Source organism: Corythoichthys intestinalis, chromosome 13 (assembly GCF_030265065.1).
Source record: "Corythoichthys intestinalis isolate RoL2023-P3 chromosome 13, ASM3026506v1, whole genome shotgun sequence".
NCBI classification, from domain to species: domain Eukaryota; kingdom Metazoa; phylum Chordata; class Actinopteri; order Syngnathiformes; family Syngnathidae; genus Corythoichthys; species Corythoichthys intestinalis.
In genome coordinates this window covers 24,419,494-24,446,230 of record NC_080407.1, presented here as the reverse complement: position 1 = coordinate 24,446,230, position 26,737 = coordinate 24,419,494, and the positions used below count along the sequence as shown (strand labels likewise).

The following is a 26,737-nucleotide window of genomic DNA, read 5'->3' as shown; positions in this document are numbered from 1 at the left end:
TGGTTCTTGTTCAGTAGTTGTTGTCGCTTTTGAAAGTTTAGGTTTGAGAAAAATATGTATATCCATCTTGCCTCTTCGGTCCTCGGGTGGTTTTGGCTAAGCAAATGACCTTCTAAGACAGTGGTCTCCAATCTATTCCACATAGGGCAGCAGCATTTCATTCCAACAAAACAAGACACACACACAACACCTATGCACCAATCTGATGTCTTACAGGTGTAATCAGTTGATCATAGTGAGGTGCTGCTTGTTTTAGCAGAAACCTCATTGGGTAAACTGTCGGTACTCGATTGGTTGTAACAAAAACCATGACCCACAGCGGCCCTTGAGGACCAGATTAGAGACCCCTGGTCTAAGGTGCTCGTCACATGATCTGTTCGAAAAATAATTTTGACCCATTATAAGAAATATCTTTGGGGGTTCATTGCATTCATTTTTGTTATTTGTTTTATTGCTTTGGAACTTTTATAGACAATATTTTACCAGAAATTTTTTTTAAAAAATTAAATCATACATAGGAAAGTCAATTACATGCAATGACACTTTTTGGCCAACGGGCGGGGGCTGTTCCCCCTTGCTCCCCCTTAAATTCCGCGTATGGATTCAGGTCTGGAAACCGACTTGGCCGGCCACATGCTGCTCTTTAGCGCTGCCCAAGTGGCTCCCTGGAGCATTTTCAAAAATTTTAGAAAATGGAAAAACATGGTTGAGGGAAATAATTTTTTTGTTTTGATATGGTTTCTGTCGGAGGACAAAAATGACACAAACATAATGTTTTCCAATGCTGTAAAAGTGTGCAGAATTAATATTAAATGTCAACATTCTGTCAACGAAGATTTGCGTCATATCCTGCGACACACGATTCTATCAGCATGGCGGGATGCCAGCCAGGTGACTATTGTAAACAAATCGGCAGCAGAGTACCCAGTTGGGAGTGAAAGAAAAAGTGTGGTTCCATTACTTCTGAAGAACTTAGAGGAGCGCAAAAATAGATTTAAGAAGTGGACTGCATCGCCAAACTCCACTACTACTGCTGCATATTTTGTTGCAACCCGGGAGCAGTGTTGTCACAGATTACTTAAAAAAGTAATTTAATTACTGGTTACTGATTACACCACAAAAAAGTAATCTAGTTACTTTACTGATTACTTTATTATCAAAGTAACTAAGTTATTTTAAAAGTAACTTATCAGTTACTTTTTACCAATTTTTCTCCTTTCGCTGCCTCAACATAAAAATGACAACAAAAAAATGTCATCACATGTAATTGAATTTTTCACATAAGGCTTATCTTTGAGTTAGCGGGGGTTTAATTAGTCGATGGAGTTGATTTCAACCACAATTGACTCGCGCTAGCTTAGCCACCCCGGAGCACTGAAACTAACAAATAACTGACAAACTGCACAGAATTTATTCAAATCAACTCCAACGACTAAATAAACCCCCGCTAACTCCAAGATAAAGTCTAATGTCAAAAATTCTGAACTTCCCCTTTAAAATAAAGACCTAGCTGTTAAAATATTGTCTATAAAAGTTGTAAAGCAATAAAACAAACAACAAAAATTAATGAAATGAACAACCTATTTCATAATGGGTCAAAATCATTTTTCGAGCAGATCATTTGACTAGCACCTAAGACACTAGCTTTTGCTTTGCTAAACCAAAACTACACCTGTGGAGACAAGATGGATATTTAGAATTACTGTAAACCTAAGCTTTCAAACGCAACCAACAACAACTGAGCTTGAACAGTTTTATATATATGTATATATACAGAATTGGCCAAAAGTTTGGCGACACCTCAAAGGTGGATATTTTGAAGAATGTAGAATATAAAACCTGTTTTCTTATTTCCTATTTCACTTTTTTGGCCATTCCACATGTTTGTTCATAGTTTTGATGTATTCAGAGAGGATTTACAATAGTAATGAAAATATATAAAACGTAAAAACTTGTTCCCTGTAGGCTGTTTCGAGTTTTGTCGCGTTGTACTGTAATTCCAAGTGCTTCTTTGTTGATTTAGCGACCGACAGTCATTTTCAGCCAGTGTAAAGTTTGCAACGCACAGAGATATTTTTGTCATCTTTACTGGACAGAAATGTGAAGTAATGGCTGTATTTCCAGTGAGCAAAGGCAACCATTTGCGGTATATATATCCTGCCTTTCACTGTTAGCCTCGCTGCCTCGTCAGAATGCTATGTTGTTGACCGCCGTGGCAGACAGCGCTCAGCCTCAGACAGCACCGTAATACACGGGACCCCCCCCCGATGAGAAATGCTCTTCGTACATGACTACAGTATTCTTCATTCTACATACATTTTTTTTTTTTTTTTTTTTTTCATTCGTTTATTTCAGGCCATTATTCCTTGTCAAGACAACAAATATATACAGCTCATATAATAAAGTAACAAAAAAGAGCAGCAAAGCTGAGTAACATTACAACATCAACTACATGCCTGAAAAGGAGTGGGAAGAAGAAAACTTATTTAATCCCACCCCTATTCTTATCTAATTAAGAACAAAAAAATTCTTGCTACTTCCTTCCAAAAATGTAGGCCACCAAAAAATCAGTCCAAACAGTTTTGCACATATACAGTTTTGTACCAAATTTTGTCCCTTGTGATGAAGTTACCACAGGCAACACCCAAACCAAAAACAATTTCATACCAACATGGTAAATGAAAGTAAAACCATACCAACAATGGTAAAGGCCACAGACACAGGACAACAAATTATAAATGGCAACAATAACTATACCAACAACGGTCACGGACAATATACCAGCAATGGTAAAAAACAACCAGCACTCATTCCAAGACAATTTATTGATGTAATTAAGACCTTATTTCGGTATACTGTGACCAGACCATAAGTTTGTATAACCTTTTAAATTTGTAGATAATTTGGCATTGCTTGTGTTGCATTCCCAAATTATTCCAAAGTTTCACTCCACACACAGACACACAAAAGCTTTTACGAGTTGTTCGAATTTTTGGTATTCTGAAGTCTCCATATCCTCTCAAGTTATGAGTTCTCGCTTTCATTGTAAAAAAGTTTTGCAATTTAATTGGTAATAATTTATTGAATGCTTTATAGAGGATTATTGAGGTATTATAATTTACAAGATCGTTAAATTTTAGCAGCTTTGATTGAATAAACAAATTATGTGTATGATCCAAAAACCCGACCTTATGGATGATCCGCACGGCCCGTTTCTGTAAGGTAACTAAAGGATTTATCGTGCTCTGATAAGTGTTTCCCCAGACTTCAACACAATATGAGAAGTATGGGAGAACCAAAGAGCAGTATAAAGTGCAGAGTGTGTTCTCATCAAGGAATTGTTTAACTTTATTTATAATTGAGAGACTTTTGGTAATTTTTGTTTTTATATGTCTGATGTGGGGTTTCCAGGTCAGCTTACTGTCAATTGTGACACCCAAAAATGTATTCACATCTACGTTTTCAATTAGGATACCATCAATAATTACATGCAAATCAAGATTAGTTTTAAAGCTACCAAACATCATAGCTTTGGTTTTACTTAAATTTAATGATAATTTATTTATATCCATCCATTTTTTAATTTTAATTAGCTCCTTGTTCACGACCTCAATCAACTCATTACAATTATTACTACTATGGAACACATTCGTGTCATCTGCAAAAAGAATAAGTTTTAGAGATTGAGATACATTAAAAATATCATTTATATATAGATTAAACAATATTGGCCCCAACACTGACCCCTGTGGAACACCACAAGCAATACCAAGTTGTTTTGATGTATATTGTCCCATTTTGACATACTGCACCCTTTTGTTTAAATAATCTTTTAACCAATTGCCTGCAACCCCACACATTCCATATTTTTCCAGTTTATGAATCAGAATTTGGTGATTGATTGTATCAAATGCTTTTTTTAGATCACAAAAAATACCAATTGCATATTTATTCTGATCTAACGCATTAGTGATTTCTTCAGTTGCTTCAATCATAGCCATTGAAGTTGTTCTTCCAGTTCTAAAACCATACTGGCCTTCATTTATTATTTTATGTTTCTCCAGAAATTTTTCTAGTCGAGAATTAAAACGTTTTTCAAGAATTTTAGAAAACTGGGGCAACAGAGAAATTGGTCTGTAATTGTTAAAACTATATTTATCGCCACTTTTAAATAGTGGTATTACTTTTGCAATTTTCATTTGTTCAGGAAAACAGCCAGATTGAAATGATAAATTGAAGATATGAGTTAATGGTTTTGCAATGTTAAAGATGACTCCCTTAACCAATGTCATGTCAAGATCATGGCAATTGGTAGATCGCTTACTTTTGCACTTGAGGACAGTATTAATCACTTCCTGCTCGTTTGTTGCTGAGAGGAAGAGTGAGTGTGGATTTGGTTCAATTCTTACACATCCTTCGCCACCTCCGTGGTCCGGAATGTCAAAAGGCAACTCTGGGCCAATATTTACAAAAAAATCATTGAAACCATTTACTATATTGTTCATATTATGTTGTTTGCCATTTTTGCCAATAAAATACTGTACTCTGGATATGACAGTTGAGTAGGACATTTCTTAATTAAATTATTGAGCACATCCCAAGTTCCTTTCATACTGTTTTTATTTTCATATAATTTTTTCCTATAATATAACTGTTTACTTGCCCTTATAATTTCAGTTAATTTGTTTCTGTACGTCTTATATCTTATTTCTGATTCTTCTGTTTTCAGCTTAATAAATACTTTGTAAAGATTATTTTTCTTTTTGCAACCATTAATTATTCCTTTGGTAAGCCAGGGACTTTTTGTTTGTTTTTTCTTTATAGAAAATTCTTGTACAGGGCAGTATTTGTTATATAAAGAGATAAATATGTCAAGGAAATTACTATAAGCACTGTTTACACTCGGCTCACTGTAAACTGTTCTCCAATCCTGAAGTGCTAAACTGTTATTAAATGCATTAATTGTATCGTCACTTTTTATGCGTTTATAAAACACTTCAACAGAAACCTTAGATTTCTTATGATCACAATTACATAGAGTAAACACAGGCAAGTGGTCAGTGATATCACAAACAAAAAGGCCACTAGTGGTTTTGTTGTCCATTGTATTAGTGAAGATGTTATCAATGGCAGTAGCACTGTGTGATGTTATTCTGCTCGGTTTAGTTATTGTCGGGTATAGTGATAAACTGTACATGGTATCGATAAAATCATCAATGGTTTTCAGTTTAGATGGATTTAATAAATCAATATTGAAGTCACCGCAGGCAAATAATTTTTTGTGGTTCATGGTGGAAATTGTTTTTTCCATCAGTTCACCAAACATTTCGATACTTGAACCAGGCGTTCGATATACACAGCTCAAGATAATATTACTCTGTTTTTCTATTTGAATCTCCACTGTTAGACATTCCATGGTTCCATCAACTGTAAATGTCGCATCTGATAACACTGTGAATTTCAAGGTTTTGTGAATATATAAGGCTACTCCGCCCCCTGTTTTATTATCTCTATTCATATACCTTAACTCATATTCATCAAGCTCAAAATGTATGCCTTTATCATTGTTAAACCAAGTTTCAGTAATGGAAATAATATCAAAGGGCTGAGCAAAACCATTTAAATACTCTTTGATGGAATCAAAATTACTGTACATGCTGCGACTATTGAAATGTATAATAGACAGCTTACCTTCCAATATAACACTGTTTTTAAATTGTTCTTGTGTATAATAATCACATTTCTTGATGGAGTTTGAAAGAAAATTATCAGGCTCAATATCTGAAATGAAGTCGATTGTGCTGTGTTCAACATATTCGCATGTTTCCAGTTCCACTTGTTTATGTTGGAGAATTTCCTTTAGCATGTCCATTTCATTTCCTGGTGCAGTCATTGTTTTTGTTGTGTTAAGCATTAAGCAAGTTACCTTAAACAGATGTTCGGATTGGTGAGTAGTGCTAGTTGAATTTATCCAGATCTTCCATATTCTTCACCACCAATACCTTAGCTTGCTCAGGACTTCCATTCAGTTTGATGAAAACCTTACAGTTTGTTACCCAGGTATGTTGGATCTTGTTTTGCCTTTTCAATAGTCGTGCCCTCCTAGCGATGTCTGCATTCCTTTTCGTCAAGTGCTCATTTATGAAAACGTTCGTGCCTTTCAGTTTGCGGCCTTGTTTCAGGAGTGTCATCTTGTTCTTTTGGCTGATAAACCTCATGATGACGGCTGGTGGTCTCTCGCTCCTCGTAGGCAGCGGGTGACATGCTTCAATGTGCTCCAGGTCCATGTCTATCCCCTTGGTTCGGAGGTAGGATGCCACCTGATGCTCCACTGATCGGGTCTCTTCTTCACCGGGCTCCCCGCTGTCCGCGGCCGTCGCACGCGCATATGAACGTGGCTTGATTTTTATTCCCGTGATGACCACATCATTCATACGGGTGTGTTGCTCCAGATCGTCCACCCGGCGCTCCAGATCGGAGATGCGCCGGTCTTTCTCATTGTTTTGGATACGCAAAAGTTTCACTTCCTCCAGTAGCGACAGAATCTGCTCCTGCTGCGCCCTGACAGCAGTCACATCACCAGCCAATGAGTTGAGGAGGTTTTTAACTCCTCAAACTCCTCTGGGGTCGGGCTTTTCTTCGGTGGCATTTTGATATCGTTTCTGCACACTTCATGCAGGAGTGGAGAAGACTCCGGTCCGACGCTTCCGCAGCTGGCTAACGTCAGCTAGCCCGCTGCGCTTGCTTGTGGTATCAAGCCCGTCAGACACGTTAAAGCTCCACAAAAAACCACAACATCCTCTGTCAGCCAGGTATTCGTGTTAGTTCAACACAGACCACCGAAAAATACAAAAGTAAATGCAGGAAATGGCACAGCCAACTTTTTCCAACAGCTCATGGACCGCATGGAGTTGCATACCGGAAGGAAGTCGGAAGGAAGTCGAACATTGTGAGTGAAGTCGAACATTGTGAGTCAACATTATGAGGCAAAAACAAAATAGTAACGCACAGGCACTAGGGAAACTAACTTTAATCTGATTACTGGCTTGGAAAAATGAACGCGTTAGATTACTCGTTACTGAAGAAAGCAAACAGATTACAGTAACGCGTTACTTAGTAACAGTAAGTTGTTACTGACAACACTGCCCGGGAGATAGTAAAGCGTAGAAAACCGTTCATAGATGGTACATGAAGTACATGAAGGAGTCATTCATCAACATATCAGAACACCTATTTGCATACTTCAAAAACCAAACTGAGAAATGAAAGAAAGACATGCCCAGATAACGGGCATTTTATGCACTTTCCATTTTGTATTTCTATAATTTCATAAAAGCGCATCATACAACAGAGTAATCACACATTGATGCGTTGGATGCACTGTAGGGAAAATAAACATTAAATCAAGAAGGATCATTATGTATTTTTAGCCATCTTAGTCATTTTGATTGTAGGCTAATATAGCGAATACAGATACATACAGCATGTGTTGCCTTCATTATTAGGCTTTTTTGCGGCTCCAGACATATTTGTTTTTTTTGGTCCAATATGGCTCTTTCAACATTTTGGGCTGCCAACCCCTGGACTAGGCCATGCTCAAACCTTGTTGTGCTTCTGATGGAGCCACTCCTTGGTTTTCCTGGTTGTGTGCTTTGGGTCAATGTCATGTTGGAAGACCCAGGTACGACCAATCTTAAATGCTCTGACTGAAGGAAGGAGGTTGTTCCCCAAAGTCTCACAATACAGGGCCCCAGTCATCCCCTCTTTAATACAGTGCACTCGTCCTGTCTCATCCGCAGAAAACGCCCCCAAAGCACGATGCCACCACCTCCAAGCTTCACAGTCGGGATGGTGTTCTTCAGATAGCACTCATCATCAATGTTGGGAGTAACGCACACAAAATAACAATAAAATGTAAAATAAACCAACCATGGAATTAAAAGTTAAATGTATATAAAAATCACATTTATAAGAGAAGACAGAGACACAATAATAAGAATAATGAAGCATCAATACATTAAAAGCAGATCGGAACAGATGAGGTTTTGGAGCAATTTAAAGGGAAGGAGAATTCAAATAAAACACACCATTTGTTGCTGTTCTTGATGTGACGTGGAAGGGCTAGTTCGTTGTAAGGACTAATTGCAAACAGGATGGTGTGCTAATCAAAGCACCAGTAGAAAGGTGACATGAATCCACTGCTGAATTTGAATGGCTTTAATTTGCTTAATATTCATCCAAATCTTCCTTGATGTACAAAAAAATGAGGAATTGTAACTCCACAGGGCATAAGGTATGAAATCAGTCTGGAAACAATACAATAAAAAAGGGATACGCTAAATTACTATAATCGATTTCAATTTAATCAGGAATATACAAATTCACACATTAATTTACAAGCATATTATGACTGAATTGGCTTACAACAAATGGACGAATGCTGTCATCTAGCGGCCGAAATTTGAAACTACCGTCAATGATATCACAATCCCCAATACTAATAGTCCACAATACTAATTTAACACAGAAAATAATTCAGATCATGCAACATCAACATCGTATATGCACCGCAAAGGCACAAAAAATACATACAATGCACATATACAATTCCATTAGCGACCGATAGCGACCCCACAGGAATGTCGGTCAAGGGCGATGGTAAAAAACAAGAAAGCGACAGTCGACAACGTTGAACAGCCCCCCTCTTCCGTAATCGGACCACGCTCGTGATTGGCTGCGCAGACTTTGACTTGCTTGGCGCTAATCTCGTGATTGGCTGTGCGATGTTGACTCACTTGCCACAGCCGCACTCCCGATTGGCTTTTTATAAGCGACAGAGATCAGAGAAATAAAGAAGACAAAAGATAAAGACTCGCCGTTTTTTTCCTCTTTTCTCGACGACGTGTCTAGCATTATGGTCTAAAAGATCACGAGCTAAACTTCGTCTTAGCATTCAGAAATCAAGTGGGAACAATGTCCACGTTGAGCGGAGGAACTTTGCGGAGTGAAAGAGGAGCCCCCACGTCGCCGACACTGGACTGAGTGCAAATTAATGCACGCTAAGGTTGTTCTCCACAGACTAGAAGGTTGGTTTACTTTCGATGATAAGTAGGCTACACTGTACATGCCAGATCGCGGTGATGAGAATTGATTTTTAATGTTAACAGTAGTGCTGTCAAGGGATTGGAATTTTTAATCACAGTTAATGTGATGTCAACCACTTTGAAATGACTTTTGTGCTGGATTGGAAGACAACAAAAACGAATAAACAAACAAAAAAAATAGCAAGGATGAATTTTCTCCAACAGAAATCAACTTTGGGGACACAAGTTTGCAATGAAGAAATACGATTTGTTTGTGGTCTTGCAGATCCATATGTCAGCCAAGCCCATTATCCTGAGCACCCGGAGTCTGCACGCATCAAGGACGAGGAGGAAGGGTCCCCATCCATTAAGGATGAAGAAGAGTTCGTATACATTAAAGGTCATCCCGAGCAATGCTTTTTCCTCATTAGTACAGAAATGTTTATCAGTCTAATGAAATATTTTTCATTCCTTTTATATCGTGGTGTTGCTAACTTAGTAACCGTGCAATGCACTCGTTAGCTAACATAAGGTTGCACCACTGCGTCGACAAATTGAAAGATTTCCTTATATGTAAATAATTTGCTTTGTTTGAAGTAATTACAATATATATATATATATATATATATATATATATATATATATATATATATATATATATATATATATATATATATATATATATATATATATATATATATACATACGTGTGTGTGTGTGTGTGTGTGTGTGTGTGTGTGTGTGTGTGTGTGTGTGTATATATATATACATGGCAGAAAACACAAAACACTCAGGTGACTTGAAGTTCCGCTCTGAGATCCCCAATTTCACCAACTTTCAAAATTGTGCAATACGCATGTGTGATACATCATTGGAAAGCTTAAAATCTCAATTTTCTGGGGGAAGAAAAATTTTTGAACAGAAGGGCATTTTTAAAAAAAATGAAATAAAAGTTTTTCAAAAAGCAACACCCTATCTGGAGGTGAGAACACGCGAGAGCAGAATTACAGACGCAATGACTTTAACGAGATATTATCGTGCACTTATCTTGTTTTGATCCAAAAACTTCACGTAGCATGTACCACTGAGTGTCAAGACACAGCTGTGAATGGCCAAAGCTGGATTTTTGGGGGGATTTTATGTGTGAAACATGGTCATATAACAAGGGCTGCGATGCAAAAATCGCAGACATCAAGGAGTGATCGAGATGTTCTTTTTCATATATTTACCCTTCTAAACGTTGTTTTTTTTTTTTTTTTTTGGTCAAATTTACTTTGTTTGGATTGATTATTTATCATCTAACATATTGGACAAAATGCGATAGTAACAAAAAAAAAATACAATTAAGCGATAGTTATGAGGTCGATATCCGCGACTTTTTTTTACAGACACCATTTTTTTCATTGTGACGTAATTTGTTTAAAAGTTTAAAATATGCGAGAGAATATATATATATATATTTTTTAAAACAAAATATTAGACATTTATTAATGATTCTAAGCTAAAAATGACAGACATTTTGAAAAATAAATATAATTAATTATCTACGTTTTATGGATCGGTTGAAACAAAAGCGGTTGCGCGACGCCTGTAAATGGGGGGTTTGAGGGTAAAACGGACAAATTAAAAATAGTTCGGGAAGTTAATGTGCCATGAATCTGCTATGGCAGCATAAAGACATTGTTCTTTCAAACACAACAATTCTTTTGGCTTAAAATACAGCAGTTTATTTTAAAGAGTGTTGCAAGAGCAGAAATGGCGCCATTTTAGTCTGTTTGCGGCAATGCATGAGTAGGTCGTCCCGTGCATGCGTTAATTGCGTTAAATATTTTAATGTGATTAATTTTAAAAATTAATTACCGCCCGTTAACGCGATAATTTTGACAGCCCCAATATATATATGTGTGTGTGTATTACACTCAATGTACTGTAGAAACTGATCAGGGTCCAGTCATATTTACAGAACACATAATAATAATAAATGGAACTGAACTGAATCGACAAAAATTAAATAGTTTATGAACTGCATTCAAATCTTTTTTTTTTTTTTAAATCGGCTAAGAACCACTGAGTAGAATTTAATGAATTTTATTAAAAAAGTGCAGAAAATTGATCAATTTTACTCATTAGTAGATCTTAGTTTTAACCACCTGACCTACCTTGCCGCCCAAGGCATTTTTCATCAAGAATTTTGTAAACTTGGCATTAAACAACATTTAGTTCTCTCATTGGTCTTGGTCATATTTTAAGGTTTTAGCAGAATATCAGAGTGTGAATTAGCAGTGTTTGGCAGAGGTGGGTAGAGAAGCCCAAAATTTTAGTACTCAAGTAAGAGTAGCATTACTTCAAAACAATATGACTCAAGTAAAAGTAAAAGTAGTCGTCCAAAAAAATGTAGTCAAGTGCAAGTTAAAAGTATTTGGTGAAAATAATCCCCAAGTAATGAGTACATTGTGAGTAACTGCTTATATTTTGGGGGGATTTTTTTTAAACAATATTTTTTTGTCTGAGCGCAAAGTTATCTATGTGGACTGTTGTTGTAATGATACTGTACGATAACCCATTACATAACTACATTAAGCCAAAGAAATCTGAATTCCAACAAGAGAAAAAAATTAATAAATGAAGCATTATTCGTCCCACGAGCATGACTGCCCTCTAGTGGAAAAATAGTTCCGAGTTTGAAAAGTCAAGCGTTCCTTCATAATTAGTATTTTGAAATTAAAAGGACAATGTCTCCGGTTTTCCGGATCGATGCCAAATAAAAACTGGAAGAGAGGTTAAAATCCGCGCTTTCGAGTCATGTTGAGGGCAGCAATCTATATCAAATACTTCTCATTTTACGGTGCTTTAAAGACACCACATGATTGAACAGGCAGGCGCGAAGATTGCGTCTGATTGGTATAATGGAGTATTGTGATTATTGTTGCGACGTCTCATTGGTGAAATCGATAGAGGTACTCCGGTAATACACCGGGCACTTCTCGACTTTTAGCATTGCTGGCAAAAAAAATAAATACATCTAATATGTAGGATAAAGAGGAAAAATGTGACGACTCTTGTGTGACCCAAAGTATTGGAGTAAGTGTAGTGTTTTTTCTTCACAAATCTACTTGAGTAAAAGTAAAAAGTAGAGCTTAGTAAAACTACTCTTTCAAGTACATTTTTCTCAAAAAGTTACTCAAGTAAATGTAACGGAGTACATGTAACACGTTACTACCCACCTCTGGTATTAGGGTAACGACGGTAGGTCGATATCACAATTTAGGTACCGTTATTTTCGGACTACAAGCCGCTACATTTTTTCCCTTATTTTAAATCCTGCGGCTTACAGTCCAATGCAGGTTATTTGTTTATTTATTAGGTTAATAGGAAACACTTTATTTGACAGTGACATCATAAGACTGCCGTAAGACTGTCATAATTATGACATGACACTATCACGGGTGTTAATGAGTGCATATGACAGATGTCGTTAAGTGTTATCCGGCAAATTATGTCACTAACTCCATTTATGTCCAGCTCGGATCTTTTACATCCATTCAAAAGTGAGATCATATCCCGGATGACACAAAATGATATCTGTGATAAGCATTGAATAACATTTATAGCAGTGTCATGTCATACTTGGTCTTATGACAGTTTTATGGTGCCACTGTCAAATGAAGTGTCACCAAATACCATAACTAGCATTTTTTTTTTGATAAATAGTTTTTAAAACCGCACCATGCACTGAATCTACAACACCGCAAGGGATCACTGTTCTTGTTTCAGACTCTGTGGTAGTTCATAAAATATATCAATGGTTTTCTTGTGCTGGCAGGTTTCAGAGGATATCTTGGTGCTGAGCGGCAGGAGCCAGAATCTCCTGGCGTTAAAGAGGATGTTGAGCTCCCTCAAATCAAAGAGGAGGAGGAGCCAGAGCCCTGTCAACAGAAGCAACTTCCAATCAAAAAGGAGGAGGAAGAGGAGAAGCATATCACTAGGTCAAATGGTGAGCCCTTGAAGAGTGAAGATGGTCCAAGTGAGGCTGGCAGAGGGGCGGAGCCTCCAAGCGGCTGCAGCAGCAGCTCAACAGAAGGATTGCAGGCAGACATTTTCATCACTCCGTCAAACAGAAGTGGCACCACATCACACTCACCTTACAATGATGATGGTCATCAGAACTCTCGCAGTGACGACAAACTCTCTCGCAAATGCTCTCAGTGTGGGAAAACCTTTCCTACCAAGCAAACTTGTCATTCGTATAGACCCTACTCACGTGACGTCACAGCCACGCCCCCGCGCCATGATGTCCGCATACTCGCCATAGAAATGCATTAGCGCTTCGTAAATTCTTCCTATTATTGCACGTTTTACTGCTCGTCAACATTAATACTCAAAATGGTGAAGTCGTGTGTGGCGGTCGGTTGCAAAAACAGAGAAGATAGACGGAGAGACTTGAATTTTTACCGTATTCCGAGAGACACGAAGAGGAGGCCGCGATTGACTGCTGCAATTCGACGAGACAACTGGGCTCCAAACGACTACCACAGATTATGTAGTAGTCATTTTATATCTGGTAAGATGCATTTAATATATATTTAGAGGGTTTCGGGCTGACAACCACAATTAAGATCATTGCTAGGCTAATCGCCGACAACATACACGTATGTATGTAGTTAGTGCTATCGCTAAACCATATAAACATTAAAAGCCCTAGCTCCATTGACAAATGACATGAAATACATTAGACTTGACAGTGGATGTTAGCAAGAACAAAAGATTTTCAATTGAAAATTTCGTAACTCACCTTCCGAGCACAAGATTCCTGCCGAATTTTCGTGTACGAGGACGTGTTTCACCTAACCAGCAACGTAGCATTTATAAGCCTCCAAGCTCTTAAAGTTTTTCAAACTTTCGTGAGAATAGGCTGATTTTGTGTGGGTATCAGATGTCAGGCGAAGCCAGCGGGTCGAAAAACATCGATTTAGGCATCAAATACGGATCTGGCGAATGGATAAACTGAAGCTTTTCCACGTAACGCCTTTTATGCAACGGATCCAATGAGTTTACAGCGTCAGATAACACCGGGGCTTCCATGAATTGCTCTATAACTTGCTCGACTAATAGAAAACAATGAGAATAGGTCTGAAAAAGAGGTACAATATGGCGGCCGGAAACAGCGACACGCCCATTTTGTGACGTAGGTGAGTAGGGTCTATATGAGGAAGCACACTGTCGAAAAGCCTTTTTCCTGCTCAGTTTGTGGTCAAAGATTCGCTCAAAAGCAATTCTTGAAAGTCCACAATAGAACCCACACTGTTGAAAAACCTTTTTTCTGCTCAGTTTGTGGTCAAAGATTCGCTCAAAAGAAATACTTGAGAGGACACACAAGACTTCACACTGGCGAAAAACCTTTTTCCTGCTCAGTTTGTGGTCAAGGATTCTTTCAAAAGCAACACTTACAAAGTCACGAAAGAACCCACACTGGCGAAAAACCTTTTTCCTGTTCAGTTTGTGGACAAGGATTCAGTTGCAAGAGCAACTTGAAACAACACAGAAGAACCCACACTGGCGAAAAACCTTTTTCCTGCTCAGTTTGTGGTCAAAGATGCAGTCTCAAGAGCAACTTAAAACGACACATAAGAACCCACACTGGCGAAAACCCTTTTTCCTGCTCAGTTTGTGGTCGAGGATTCTCTCAAAAGCAATGCTTACAAAGTCACGAAAGAACCCACACTGGCGAAAAACCTTTTTCCTGCTCAGTTTGTGATCAAAGATTCAGTCAGAAGAGCACCCTAAAAAAACACATAAGAACCCACACTGGCTAAAAACTTTTTCCTGCTCAGTTTGCGGTCAAGGATTCTCTCAAAAGCAACACTTAAAAGTCACGAAAGAACCCACACTGGAGAAAAATGTTAGGTTTTGTGTTGGTTTCCTCTTAGTGTGTCCCCGTGATTGCCTATTAATTTCACCTGTTGTGCCTTCTCCTAGTTTATCACTGAACTTGCATCCTCCTGTGCTCACCTGTTCCTCGTTGCTTCGTTACCCCTTGTCTGCGTGTGTGTATATAGGCTCCCAGTTTCTTTTCATTCCTTGTTGCGTCATTGTCAATGCCCATGTGCTCGTCAATGTCTGTGTTGGTGTCTGAGTCAAGCCCTGTCCAAGCCCTCGTGTATCAGTCCCTCCGATTTAAGTAAGTTTTGTTTGAATCTTGCCCTTTTGATCCCCAGTGCTTTTGGTTGTACTTTGTGTTTTTGTTAGATATCATTAAAACATTTTTTGAGTTCACCGCCACCTGCCTTGCCACTTTTTGTTTCCCTGCAATTGGGTCCACACAACCTGCCTGCCTGCCCGCGTCCTTGACAGAATTCTGTCAGGGACGCGGGCAGGCAGGCAGGCAGGTTGTGTTGATGATTCATCTGTTAGCATGTCTGAGGGAGCAATTTGTCACGGAATCATAAAAAACTCATCCGACTGACCAAAATGAGGAGGTTCATATCAGTTGGTACAATATTTTGTATGTGGACTAAAAACATTGTGGGCAATCACAACAACAAATTTACGGTAATATAAAATAATAGCAGCTGTAATTGCTCGAATTGTACGGTTATATTTTTTGGGGGGGGACTATCGCCGCAAATGTTTTTTGTCAAATTAACATTTAACTACCGTATTTTCTGCACTATACATTGCACTTAAAAGCCTTCAATTTTCTCAAAAGCATTGCTTTATAATCCGATACGTCGATATATGGATGGATTAATATTGGTTAATCACGACATGACATTCCCATTAGAGCAGTACCATCTGGTAGATGTGGATATATAACGCAACTTTAACCACTACTATTACTACTACTGCGCCTTTTAATGTGAAAAAAAAAACATGAAAGTAAAAGAAAAAAAAATTGCGGTCAAAGCAGAAAATAAAAAAATTGGATCAAAGCAAAAAAATGTTTTTTCACGTCGAGGCAAAAAATTGTATTTACATTGAAGAAAAAAATACGATGGAGGATTAGGGCCAAATCAGGGAGTGAAAAAAAAAAAGATGACGAGATTAAAGCTGTACTGGTGCGATGACAATAAAATTATTACATAGGGTAAACTGCTGCGCACTTTACGGTCATATACCCTAGCTGTGGGCTACGACAAAAAATCAGTATTATATACGTAATAATAATTTAAAAAATAATAATTAAATAATAATAATTTATAATATAATAATGTTATTCTATATCGCGTGTGCGTGAGGGTCGCAGCAGCGCACGGACACGCTGCCGTAGCTGGTGACGGTAGATATTGTGATTGCTCGCAGCTGTTGTCGTTCCCATGTCTGCCTTCCACCCTGCAAACGAGAGATGCACTTGGGTACTTAAGTAATGAAGAAGTACTCGAGTACTTGAGTAATGAGGTAATGAGTAATCGAGTATTTAAATGAGTACTCAAGTACTTAAGGAATGAAGTAACGAGTACTCGAGTACATAATGAGTACACGAGTAATGAAGTACTGAGTACTCAAGTATAATTGAGTGCTCATTACTTCACTTAACTTCACATTACTGATGTTGTACTCGAGTATTTAGGCATTGAGTACTCGAGTCCTTAAGTAACTTTTACTCAAGAACTTAAATAATGAGTACGTATGATATATAATTATCCACGTGACATGGACCATGTAAAACTACAAAAGTACCTGCTTTAAAATTTACAAGTAAAAAGTAAAAGTATTTTCTCCTGATGCAAAAATGTAATATGCGTGTATATTATACACTCTCCCAAGGTGGTGGGAAAAAGAGGGCTAAGATCCTGTGGGACAGACTGATAAGGTGGTCGTGGCCAACCAACCGGACATCGTGATCATGGATAAGCAGCAGAGGACAGCTGTTGCCATCCCCGACGATCCCAATATCAGGAAAAAAGAACACGAGAAATGAATTCTTGCTGTAGCTTACCAGATCTGACATGTTGTGATTATGATTATGTTGTCTACTTTGCACCATCAACGGTTTCATTCAGTTTCTCATTTCGCTTTGAACTTCCATCATGCTTCAAACTCAGGGCTGCATCGGTTTATCGCTTCAGTGCACACAAAATACAGATTATGAAAAATATCTGACAAAAATACCATTGTAAATATATCAAATGTTAGAATGCAGGTTGCCAAACACTGATTCAACTTACTCCTTGATGAGGGTGATACAGTCACAGCTTGCAAAGTGGAGCTCACAAGTCAAACACCGGTCACCTGCCAATTCTCACAAATAAAGATAATATATAGAGATGAGTTGTGTATCTCATGTGTTTTTAATATTAGTTGAAAAAAGGCTAGATAACAGTCACATTAGCCACACCAGAGTACTTTTTTAGTGCCTCATCGGATTTATATGAGAGTACTTTCGTCAGAGTCCTGGCAAATTCCAGTGCCCCCCCATACCTGTTCTTGTATGTCTACGTCTTAAAGTTCAGCTACGAGGATTGCTTCCAGCAGCATCTTCACTCAAATGAGCTGAACTTCCATTTTAGAGCCTCGCATTGTGTTCGATGTGAACTGCATGTCATTTTTTATTTTTAGGTGCAGTCAAATTCAACAAAATAATTCTAAAAATGACATTACATTAGTGTTAGATGCAGTGTTTCTTTTTTTTTCAGGTTTTTTTTTTTTTTTTTTTTTTGCGTATTGTGATTTGTATTGTGAAGCATTGACTCGTGACAGGTGGATTTACTTCAGCTTTTGAGACCAATCTTTAGAAAAAAAAAGTTCTCAAAATACACTTTGAGTTGGCTCTGGAAAATATTTTTAAAGTTGTACTTCTGCAGTGATTTGTATTGACAAACATGTAATTTAGAAGTTTAATAATGAATATGTAGACCGTTAAATATCATTGTATTTCTTGAAATTAAAATAATACCGCCAGAGGGCGGTGCTGAACGCACCAAATGATTCCGGTGAAGAACCACACCTCCCAAGATCATTATCGGTCTTTGTCAGGTGACGTAACGCTTGCAAAAGCTGCAGTGCATTGTGGGTCGAATCGCCATTTTGGGTGTTCACTTAGGCTACGTTCATACTACAGGTCTTAATGCATAAATCCGATTTTTTGTCATATCTGTTTTTTTGACGTGCCCGTTCAGACAGCCTTTGTCCAATGAGACCATTCGAGTAATACGCATGCGCACTAATTCGCAGTTTGACGAGCGCTGAGCAAGACGACCCGCATGCGCAGAAGCATCAAAACAAATGACCACACATGCTTGCTGTCAATATCATATTTTGCTTTTTAAAAAGAGGACACAAATAACAGACATAAATAATCCCAGTTTAGGTTTATATTCAAAGTATATGGATCGATAGCATGCACGCACTGTCCGTGCATGTCACACACACATACGGGCAGTTTGCCCCGACTCTCGGCCGTGTAAGCAATGTTGAAATATTGCTTATATGGAGCAGACAGAAAACCGATCATTCTCAGGCTTATCCTCAACCCATTTTTATTTTTTTTTATGACTGTTGTCAAGTCCGACCCTTCCTAAAAAGCCGCGTTCAAGGCAAGCTAGGCGCTAATAACGCACAGCTGCACCGCTACCATGGCGTCTCTCTTGCTTTTTGATGACGTAATTGCTGCATGAATTCTGATTTGAGAGACTGGACAGTACAGACTGCCGCGAAAGTCTGGTATAAATATGGCCCAGATCGGATTTGAACCACATACGAAAGTGACCCAGATCGGTTTTTAAATGGTCCAGTTCTATGCGACTTGTCACGTTCAGACCGTCAAGTTAATGCCTCACTTGAGTCGGAAAAACACGAAAAAATCGGATTCCTGCATTAAGACCTGTAGTATGAACGTAGCCTTATTGTACACAACTGAACAGGGAGAATTGTCTTTGCTTTCATCATTTTCTTTGATCAAATGGGACACCCGTGTTGTGTGAAAGGCTGCCATACTAAATCACATGAAAAAAATGGCAGCAAAGTTGACCACGACGTAAGATTTTTTTTCGTTTTCCCACTTGGAAAAGAGGTTATGGACAGCAGGTTGAGGAACTAACGAAGAGGCGTCGGATAGCCTGGCCTGGGTCGCAGCGGTGAGACGGAAGGGGGATTTTGTGCGTGTTTGCTCTCGGCATTTTCATAAAGGCAAGTCAGAGCTTTTTTTTGTTTAAGTATTGATACTGAATACGCTGTTTTTTGTTTTCTGAAGTCGCTATTTTCTCATTGGCTAACCTTAGCTAGTTAGCCAGCCTCACTTGTAAACTACAGGCAAAGAGGGAGGGGCAGTGGAAATGGGTTAATCTGTTCGTGATAAATCAGTGTTTAATTTATTCAATCATAGTTTATCAAAACATTACAGAGTGAATGATTTGAAAGATAAAGGTAAACAGCAAAAATGCACAGAAATATTTATCAATGCGTGAGATTTCCTCTTGTGATCTGAGAGATCTGATGGGATGGTTGGATGGGATGGTAGCATGTCTGATTAAGTGGTTATGATTGTGAAATGCCATGGAAACATCCAATCTTACCTAAATTTCTAAGTAAAACCTAACGTGATTGCAGGTGAACCAGCTTATGAAAAGATTGAGACTGACCCAGACTGGGCACCATCCCTACATCTGGGACACACATCTGTTACACCGACAAACACTGCACGCTCTGCAAGACGAAGTAAGCGTGAGCAGCTACGGAAAGAAACATTGCAAACACCAGAGATGGAGGTCCAGCAGGATGCAAACATTGAAGAGCTGCAGATTAATGAGGGACCATCTGAACCTGGTGAAATAAACAGTCACCAACAGAATGAGGAGGGGACACCTGATGCTGGAGAAGAAAGTGGTCAGCTACAGACTGAAGAAGGGACACATGAAGCTGGAGAAGGTGATCAGCTAATCACAGAGGAGGAGACGCACAACACCAGTCAGGATGTAACACAGACTGTGATTATTGACTGTTTTCAAATTTTCAGAGAGAAACCATCAAATCTGAAAGCACGTGCCCAAATGTTTTCCAGCTACAAGCGCCACCACACTATGACGTACTTAATAGGTGTTACACCCAAGGGAGCCATTTATTTCTTATCAAAAGGCTGGGGAGGTCGTACAAGTGACAAACATATAACCCTGAACAGTGGCTTTCTTGATCATTTGTTACCTGGGGACATGGTCTTGGCTGACAGAGGTTTTGACATACAGGAATGTGTGGGCATGTTGTGTGCAGAGGTCAAACTCGCAGCGTTTACAAAAGGCCGCTGTCAGTTCGCAGCTAGAGATGTGGAGGAAACTCGGAATATAGCACATTTGAGAATCCATGTTGAAAGGGTCATCGGAAATGTTTGTCAGAAGTATAAGATCTTAACAGGAACCAAACCCATAAACATGATTCTTCCATGTGAAGGTGAAGAAGCCACAACGTTGGATAAGGTTGTCACGGTGTGCTGTGCCCTGACAATAGTTTAGTACTATTAGTTTTCTTTTTGTAGTATTTGTGCAAGCAAAGTTTTTATACGTTTTTAGATGACCTAAACCTGTTTAGTAAAGTATTTCAATGACAATTTTGAAGTCTTCTTGAGTCTTTGCCTCTCTTAGGTACATAAAGAACTAGTGTTGGTTTTGATCATGAAAAGTACTTTTCTTTACTAATTACATTCAAACAATGTTGTGGAGCTAAACACTGAATAGGAAATACGATGTTTGCTAACAAAACAAGAAGCATGACAGTTTTACTTTGTTTAGATATATAACTTTTACTAAAATTCTCCAAACAGCAGCAGCACAATGGTAAACAGAAAATAGCAATACAAGGAAATATAAAATATGCACATACGAAGTCAAATAACACTAGTTGTAGAATAATGTGTTCAAGTAAATTTGTCCCACTTCACATGACAAGTTCTGCATTAAGAGAAGTGCACATCTTTGCATGGCAATGTCAACACTGAAACAATATATTGTGCAATATACATGAATTTGCATGTCATTATGACAGTTCCTTAACCTGTTTTAGTCATGTGATGTTTAAGATGATATTCAAGGTACAATTCAAGTTCATCAATGTTCAAGTAAGAGCTCTATCATGTTTCTGAGAGGAGCAACGAGGGTGATGGCTGTGTTTTCGCAGTCCTGCGGTCGAAATGAGAAGAGATCCTGCACCCAGCCATTCGTGAAATGTCCGTGAGCTTCGAGAGATTTATAGTTTTTAAAATGTAAGCGCTGATACCGTAAACGAGGGACTTTTTTATATCCAGCGATGAAGTTGGAGGCAGTAATGTGGCGTCGGAGCTACTCCTGTTCTGGTTTGTTTACATCCGTGGTACACTCAAAATGGCGCATGGAGGCGTGTCCGCTAGTTTGGGCACGTGACTGACAAAGACCGATTAGGGACAAACGGTGGCTTGTCCCTACTTAGCAACAGTAGCTAATATCATGAATGTTAAGGAGTGTAAGTGACGTGTTGCTTGCGGTACGCCATTAAACTCCTCAGCTGCCCTTTAAGTAGGCGTGTCGCAACCCAATGTGAGTCCCGACAGGATGTGAGTGGAGCATGCGCAGTAGCGAAGCTACTCATATTTGTCTGCACATGCGCGCCGCCATCTGGTCGCCACACACACACACACACGGTAAATTACCCTTGCGGAAAATAACACGTCCTCAGCAACACGCTGCTTTTTGTGTGGAGTTAACCCACTAAGTAAGTTCGCGACGCAGGAGGTTCAGAACTACTTGACTGGAACTGTCCATCTTCAAGTGGTCTTTGTGCGCGTTGAAGCTTCGGAGCATAGTTTGCTTTGCTTAGCTTAGTTTAGCTTGCGAACGCAGAACAACGTGGTTCGACGCTTGAACATCAAGTTGGAGCCAAAGTGTGCAAAATGCGCGCAATGTTCAAGGCGGAACTTTGTGGCGCAAAAGATCAGCGACAACATCAACTCTCGACTGCTTGCAAAATGCAAGTAAAAGTTGTCCTTCGCAGACTACCAGGTTGGTTCACCGATTCGGGAATTGCTGTACTCTTCATTGTTTTGTCTCCATGGTATTGAATTTGAATTGAAAGATAAGCATTCAATGCTAAACCACTCTGTTTAAATAAATTTGACATCTATCGTTTTGAATCATCAAGATAATTCTTGATTGATTGTCCAGAAGGGAAATTTGGGTATGGCGGAAAACACTCGGGTGGTTTGAAGTTCCGCTCTTCCGACCCGAACTTGGCTAGATTGAACATATTTTGATTTCCAAAAGGGGACACTCGGCCCGGTGTTGTGCCGAAAAATAGCCGCCCCGCGTGAAGTGTCCCCCCTGACGGGAACGCTTAATTATAACGCTTTATTGAGCGTTAATTTTATTTATTTGTCCATTTATTTTGTTATTGAGCGCCCACACGTCACTCGAACATCTTTTTCTTACCAATCGATGGAAATGGAAACGATTTTCTTGTACCGTCAATATGTCTTATTTTACTCTGCTTGAATTAATAAATGTCATACCTGTGTGATTCTCATTGGGATATGGTCGTGAAAACTTGTAGACTAATACATTTCTGTTCAAAGATGGTTATGTGGCCCAGTCCACTATTTTTTTTTACTAAAATACAGTACTAGCATTTTGTGTAATTTATTTATTTAAAACTGATTTTACAGTCTGAAATCCATTAGGCTACTGTAAAGCGTCCATGAAAAGATTTGATGTTTTCACCTCAATAAAGCGTTATAAATAAGCATTCCCGTCAGGGGGGACACTTCACGCGGGTCGGCTATTTTTCGGCACAACACCGGCCTCGAGATACTTAAATTTTGATTAAGTACACGCTAAGATGCTTTATTATTAGAGGTGGTAATCTTGGGGCACCTAACGATTCGATTACAATTCAGAGGCTACGATTCGATTATATAGTTTTTGACCCCCCCCTGCCCCCAGCTATTAGCTGCTTTTATTGTATCGTACATTAGTTACCCAAATAGTACAAAAATCCTCTCAGGCTTAAATAAACTTCTATTTCAGTATCAAGTTAACAGTTCAAAACAGTAAATAAAATACTCAAGTCCCCATTCTGTATCAGCAGCTTTAAACCACAATTAATTAAATGTGAATCAACCGTTAAAGGTGTTAAAATTGCTCCCGTTATTTCATAATTTCCCTTCTGTCTACTTTGGACATGTGAAAGTTTTAAAACTGTTTTAAAGATAGATTCAAGTCAAGATTTTGCCGATTTAGGAGTACTTTAGACAAAAAGTGAATTAGCTTCGCTTGGAAGGTTCGTGACAACAGAGCCTTCCTGAGAAGTCTACTGATTTAAGAGGGCGGTTGTTTACTAACGCTGGCGAGTCTATCATTTCGCATGTAGTTCTATATAATGTGATATCTACTGTAGCATTATGTGGACGTAGTTTTTAGCAATTGGGCGTTTTTTGTAGCGGCTGTCGGCGGTTTATGTGGATGTTTACTCTTGGTCCGTTCCTCATTGCATCCCGAAGATCGCGCCGACCATGTTTTAGTTCCACTTTACTAAGCATTTTTTAAAAATCGGAATATGGATGTTTGTGAATTGTTTATTAATCTTTAGCGGCCGAATCGCGAATAATCTAAGAATCGGAAATTTCACTCGCCTTTACTTATTATGGAGGTAGATTTGTGTCTTTATTATTCAATCAACAACAAAAAAAGTTGCTTCAATCAAAATAAGTCTATTTTCCCTTGGCAAACCAGCCCGTTACATTACAGCGAACTAGTCAATTTAACCGTGAAGGCGTTTGTCAGGAAAAAAAACGCAATCTTACTTGTCGCGCATGTGGGAACAAATGAAAAAAATACTTGCACTGGCTCCAATTTTAGTCGCAAAAGTCTGGAGCCTTGGATTGAAAAACAATTTTTGGGGGGATTGAAGTTATTTTTCTTTTGAAAATATTTTTTCTTTGTTTAAGGCAACTTCTTTTTTGATGGAATTATAAAGACCCAAATGTCCTACCCAAAATGTGGCCCAAAATCAAGACAACATTCCCTCAATCAAAAAAGTTGTTATAATAATAAATTTAAAAAAAATCAATCTGGGGCTGTCCTAAATGAGTATTTTTCTCCCGATTAGTCTGCAGACTTTAACAATGAGTCGACTAGTCTAATCCTTTTTTTTTTTTTTTTTTTTTTTACTTTTAATTTAATTTTTGTTGTCAATTTATTAATTCACAAAAACATTTTGGAACAATTAATTTTTTTCCCCAAAGTACAAAAAGCACATAAATCACAAACAATGAGGTCAAATGCTGATGGCATTAAAGGGGATGTTTCGGCAAAGGGGGTGTGAGACATCAATAGAACCGTTATGCGCCAAGATAACAAATATTGATAAAGTTAACAAAAAAATCAATCACATTAATGAGCAATTATCGAAAATAGATCGAAAATGACGAACACTACCGAAAGTGTTCCGGAAACAGCCGAATGGGGCGGCGACGTCACGACAAGTGATTGAAAGTCGAGGCGGAGCTAGGTGCCATTGTTTTTTAACGACGAGAGAGTAGCGTTGGGGTTTGTTTGACCAAAACATCACAACAATGGTTCAAAACTGCTGTGCTATGTGGTGTACAAATAGTTGTTTATCGGAATATAGTATCCATGAGTTCCTGAACGCGAAAAAAAAAGCTGGACTACACAGAAAATGGGTAAAGTTCGTCCGTGCAAAGAGGGCTAATTTTCTAGACACAGCCTCCGGCACGCTTTTCTGTGGTGCGCATTTTCCAACTGAAAGCTTCTCGAACTATGGACAAGAGAAATCGGGTTTTGCTAAAAGATTGCTGCTCAAAGGAGATGCGGTGCCGACCATAGATGCACAGCCACCTAAATGTCCCGAGATATCAAGAGAGAGACGATGACTGCTAAAGGAGGCTAAAGCTACGCAAAGAAGGGAGCAGCCAAGCTTGAAATGGCCAGAGTGAGTACTCTTTTATAATTAATAAAAAAAAAATGTCACGCCTTTGGATACAGGACTCGACACATGTATAAATGATCGTTCGTAAAATATATAGAACAAATCCTCTGATCCCGTTCATATTTGTGTCTGTTGGCAGAGCGAAAAGCTATGATAGCGCAATAAATTATAATTATTCTATGCATTCCTTTATTTTGCAGTCACGGTGTATCAGCTTCACAAAAAGAAATGCTAAACAAATCATTGGTGTTTCCCACACGATCTGCTGCCGATGTTTCATCAGTGTCATTGCTCCCCTCAATGACCGTTTCATTACGCTGCATTGGCGTTCGTTTGGGCTCAAATTGGTCACCTATAACACCGATTAAAGCTTTGCAACTCTCCTCGTCACCATTAGATGAACATTCGTTACGTCCTTCTACGTCGGATTCGTCGCTGAAACTAGAAACGAAATTGTCTGCCATCATCGCCGCCATTCAGTATTAAAGCACTGAGCCTTTTTCTTGTTGAAGAAACAGCCCTCACTGCCAACTCTGAATTCTCTTTTATTGACAACGAGCGGTGTTTCTTCATGAGGGAACCTAGAATATGTGCAGGACGAACACAATGCATCAGCATAAACAGCTCAAAACACCCCCAATTCTCCCCACACTAGAAGGAATTATATTGATGCAGACAGGCGCTGCCCCCCTAGTGGCCGGTGGCACTCTCTTCACTTGACGTGACGTCACGCACACAATCTGCCAGATCTCGGGCGCCGGTCGTTTTAGCTTGACAATCGAGCCAAATTTCTCTCATTTTCTTGTGTGTAATTACACGAAGTGGCATGATATGAATACAAAAGGCATGCGTTTATGGATAAATGATGGAATATCAAAATTTTCCCAGGGCGCTACATCCCCTTTAACGAGTGCAGAAGAAAGGAATGTAAACAGACTCTGAACACTGTGACTTCACTGTTCACTTTCTCTTTTTGTGGTATGTCTGTATTGTTGTCAGCATTAGGGCCCAAATACACCAGATGCATGATCGTTGCCGTTCTGGTCTGGTTCAGTGTTTACTGCGTGCCACGCAGTACGTCGAAAACAGGCAAATCATACCGGCTACGCACGGCTGTGGTCCGCCAACTCCGTCCCCTCGTGAGCTCTCGTGTGATCGCGCGCTATAACGTGCCATTTAAAACAACAAAAAACACACGGAGTCGATACTCATCAGAGAAGCAGAGATAGAGCACATTTTTTCTTTGCATATTGGTATTTTAGTTACAGTATGTCTGTATCTTAATTCCAGATTGACTGCATCATGTTGAGATCAGGGCTCCGTGTGTGGGTAGAAGGGGGGCGGGGCCCTATTATGCCCTTGGTTGTGTCGGTGGGTTTATATCTTTGTGCACATTTAAAATTTATGGCACATAATATCTCATAGAGCTGTTATAAACAACTGATAAATAATCTGTAATATTTATAAAATGGATAGCGAATGATATACTACATGAACTAAAAAAGCGTACTTGGAATTGGTGTCTCAACACTGCAGATTCCTGTGCCCAGCGCAAACTGTTGGTTTTTCTATGAAGAGTCAAGTAAAATGTAGGAAAGAAAGAAAAACGTCTTGAATAGACCACCAGGTCGAAACTTGTGGGTGTCTCTTTATTCTCTTTTGTACTTTTCCCCCTAGACTCTGTATACAAACCGACATTGTGTGTGCGCCGGGCACGAGAATTTCTGCGGTGGAACCACTTCCAGATACGCTGC

The 26,737-nt window shown here is 38.9% G+C and overlaps 2 protein-coding genes across 2 annotated transcripts in view; both read left to right on the top strand.

The window, feature by feature from the left end:
* Window positions 1-8,898: 8,898 nt before the first annotated feature.
* On the top strand, window positions 8,899-15,301 carry LOC130927768 (uncharacterized). The gene is made up of 3 exons (XM_057853770.1): window positions 8,899-9,086; window positions 9,370-9,483; window positions 12,907-15,301. Exons 1-3 carry the CDS (start codon window positions 9,053-9,055, stop codon window positions 13,404-13,406), a joined length of 648 nt encoding a protein of 215 aa, XP_057709753.1. The 5' UTR covers window positions 8,899-9,052; the 3' UTR covers window positions 13,407-15,301.
* Window positions 15,302-21,685: 6,384 nt separating this feature from the next.
* The window catches only part of LOC130927765 (zinc finger protein OZF-like), a 31,121-nt gene continuing 26,069 nt past the window's right edge, over window positions 21,686-26,737 (top strand). Inside the window, exon 1 of the mRNA XM_057853768.1 lies at window positions 21,686-22,042. Coding sequence (XP_057709751.1) covers window positions 21,934-22,042 — 109 coding nt within the window. The 5' untranslated portion in view covers window positions 21,686-21,933. The remainder of the gene's footprint in view (window positions 22,043-26,737) is intronic.

Excerpts from the sequence above, each read along its gene's own strand:
- LOC130927768 (XM_057853770.1), top strand. The coding sequence starts at position 9,053 with ATGCACGCTAAGGTTGTTCTCCACAGACTAGAAG. Across the intron at positions 9,087-9,369 it reads TGTTCTCCACAGACTAGAAG|ATCCATATGTCAGCCAAGCC; the intron begins GTTGGTTTACTT and ends GTGGTCTTGCAG. Across the intron at positions 9,484-12,906 it reads AGAGTTCGTATACATTAAAG|GTTTCAGAGGATATCTTGGT; the intron begins GTCATCCCGAGC and ends TTGTGCTGGCAG.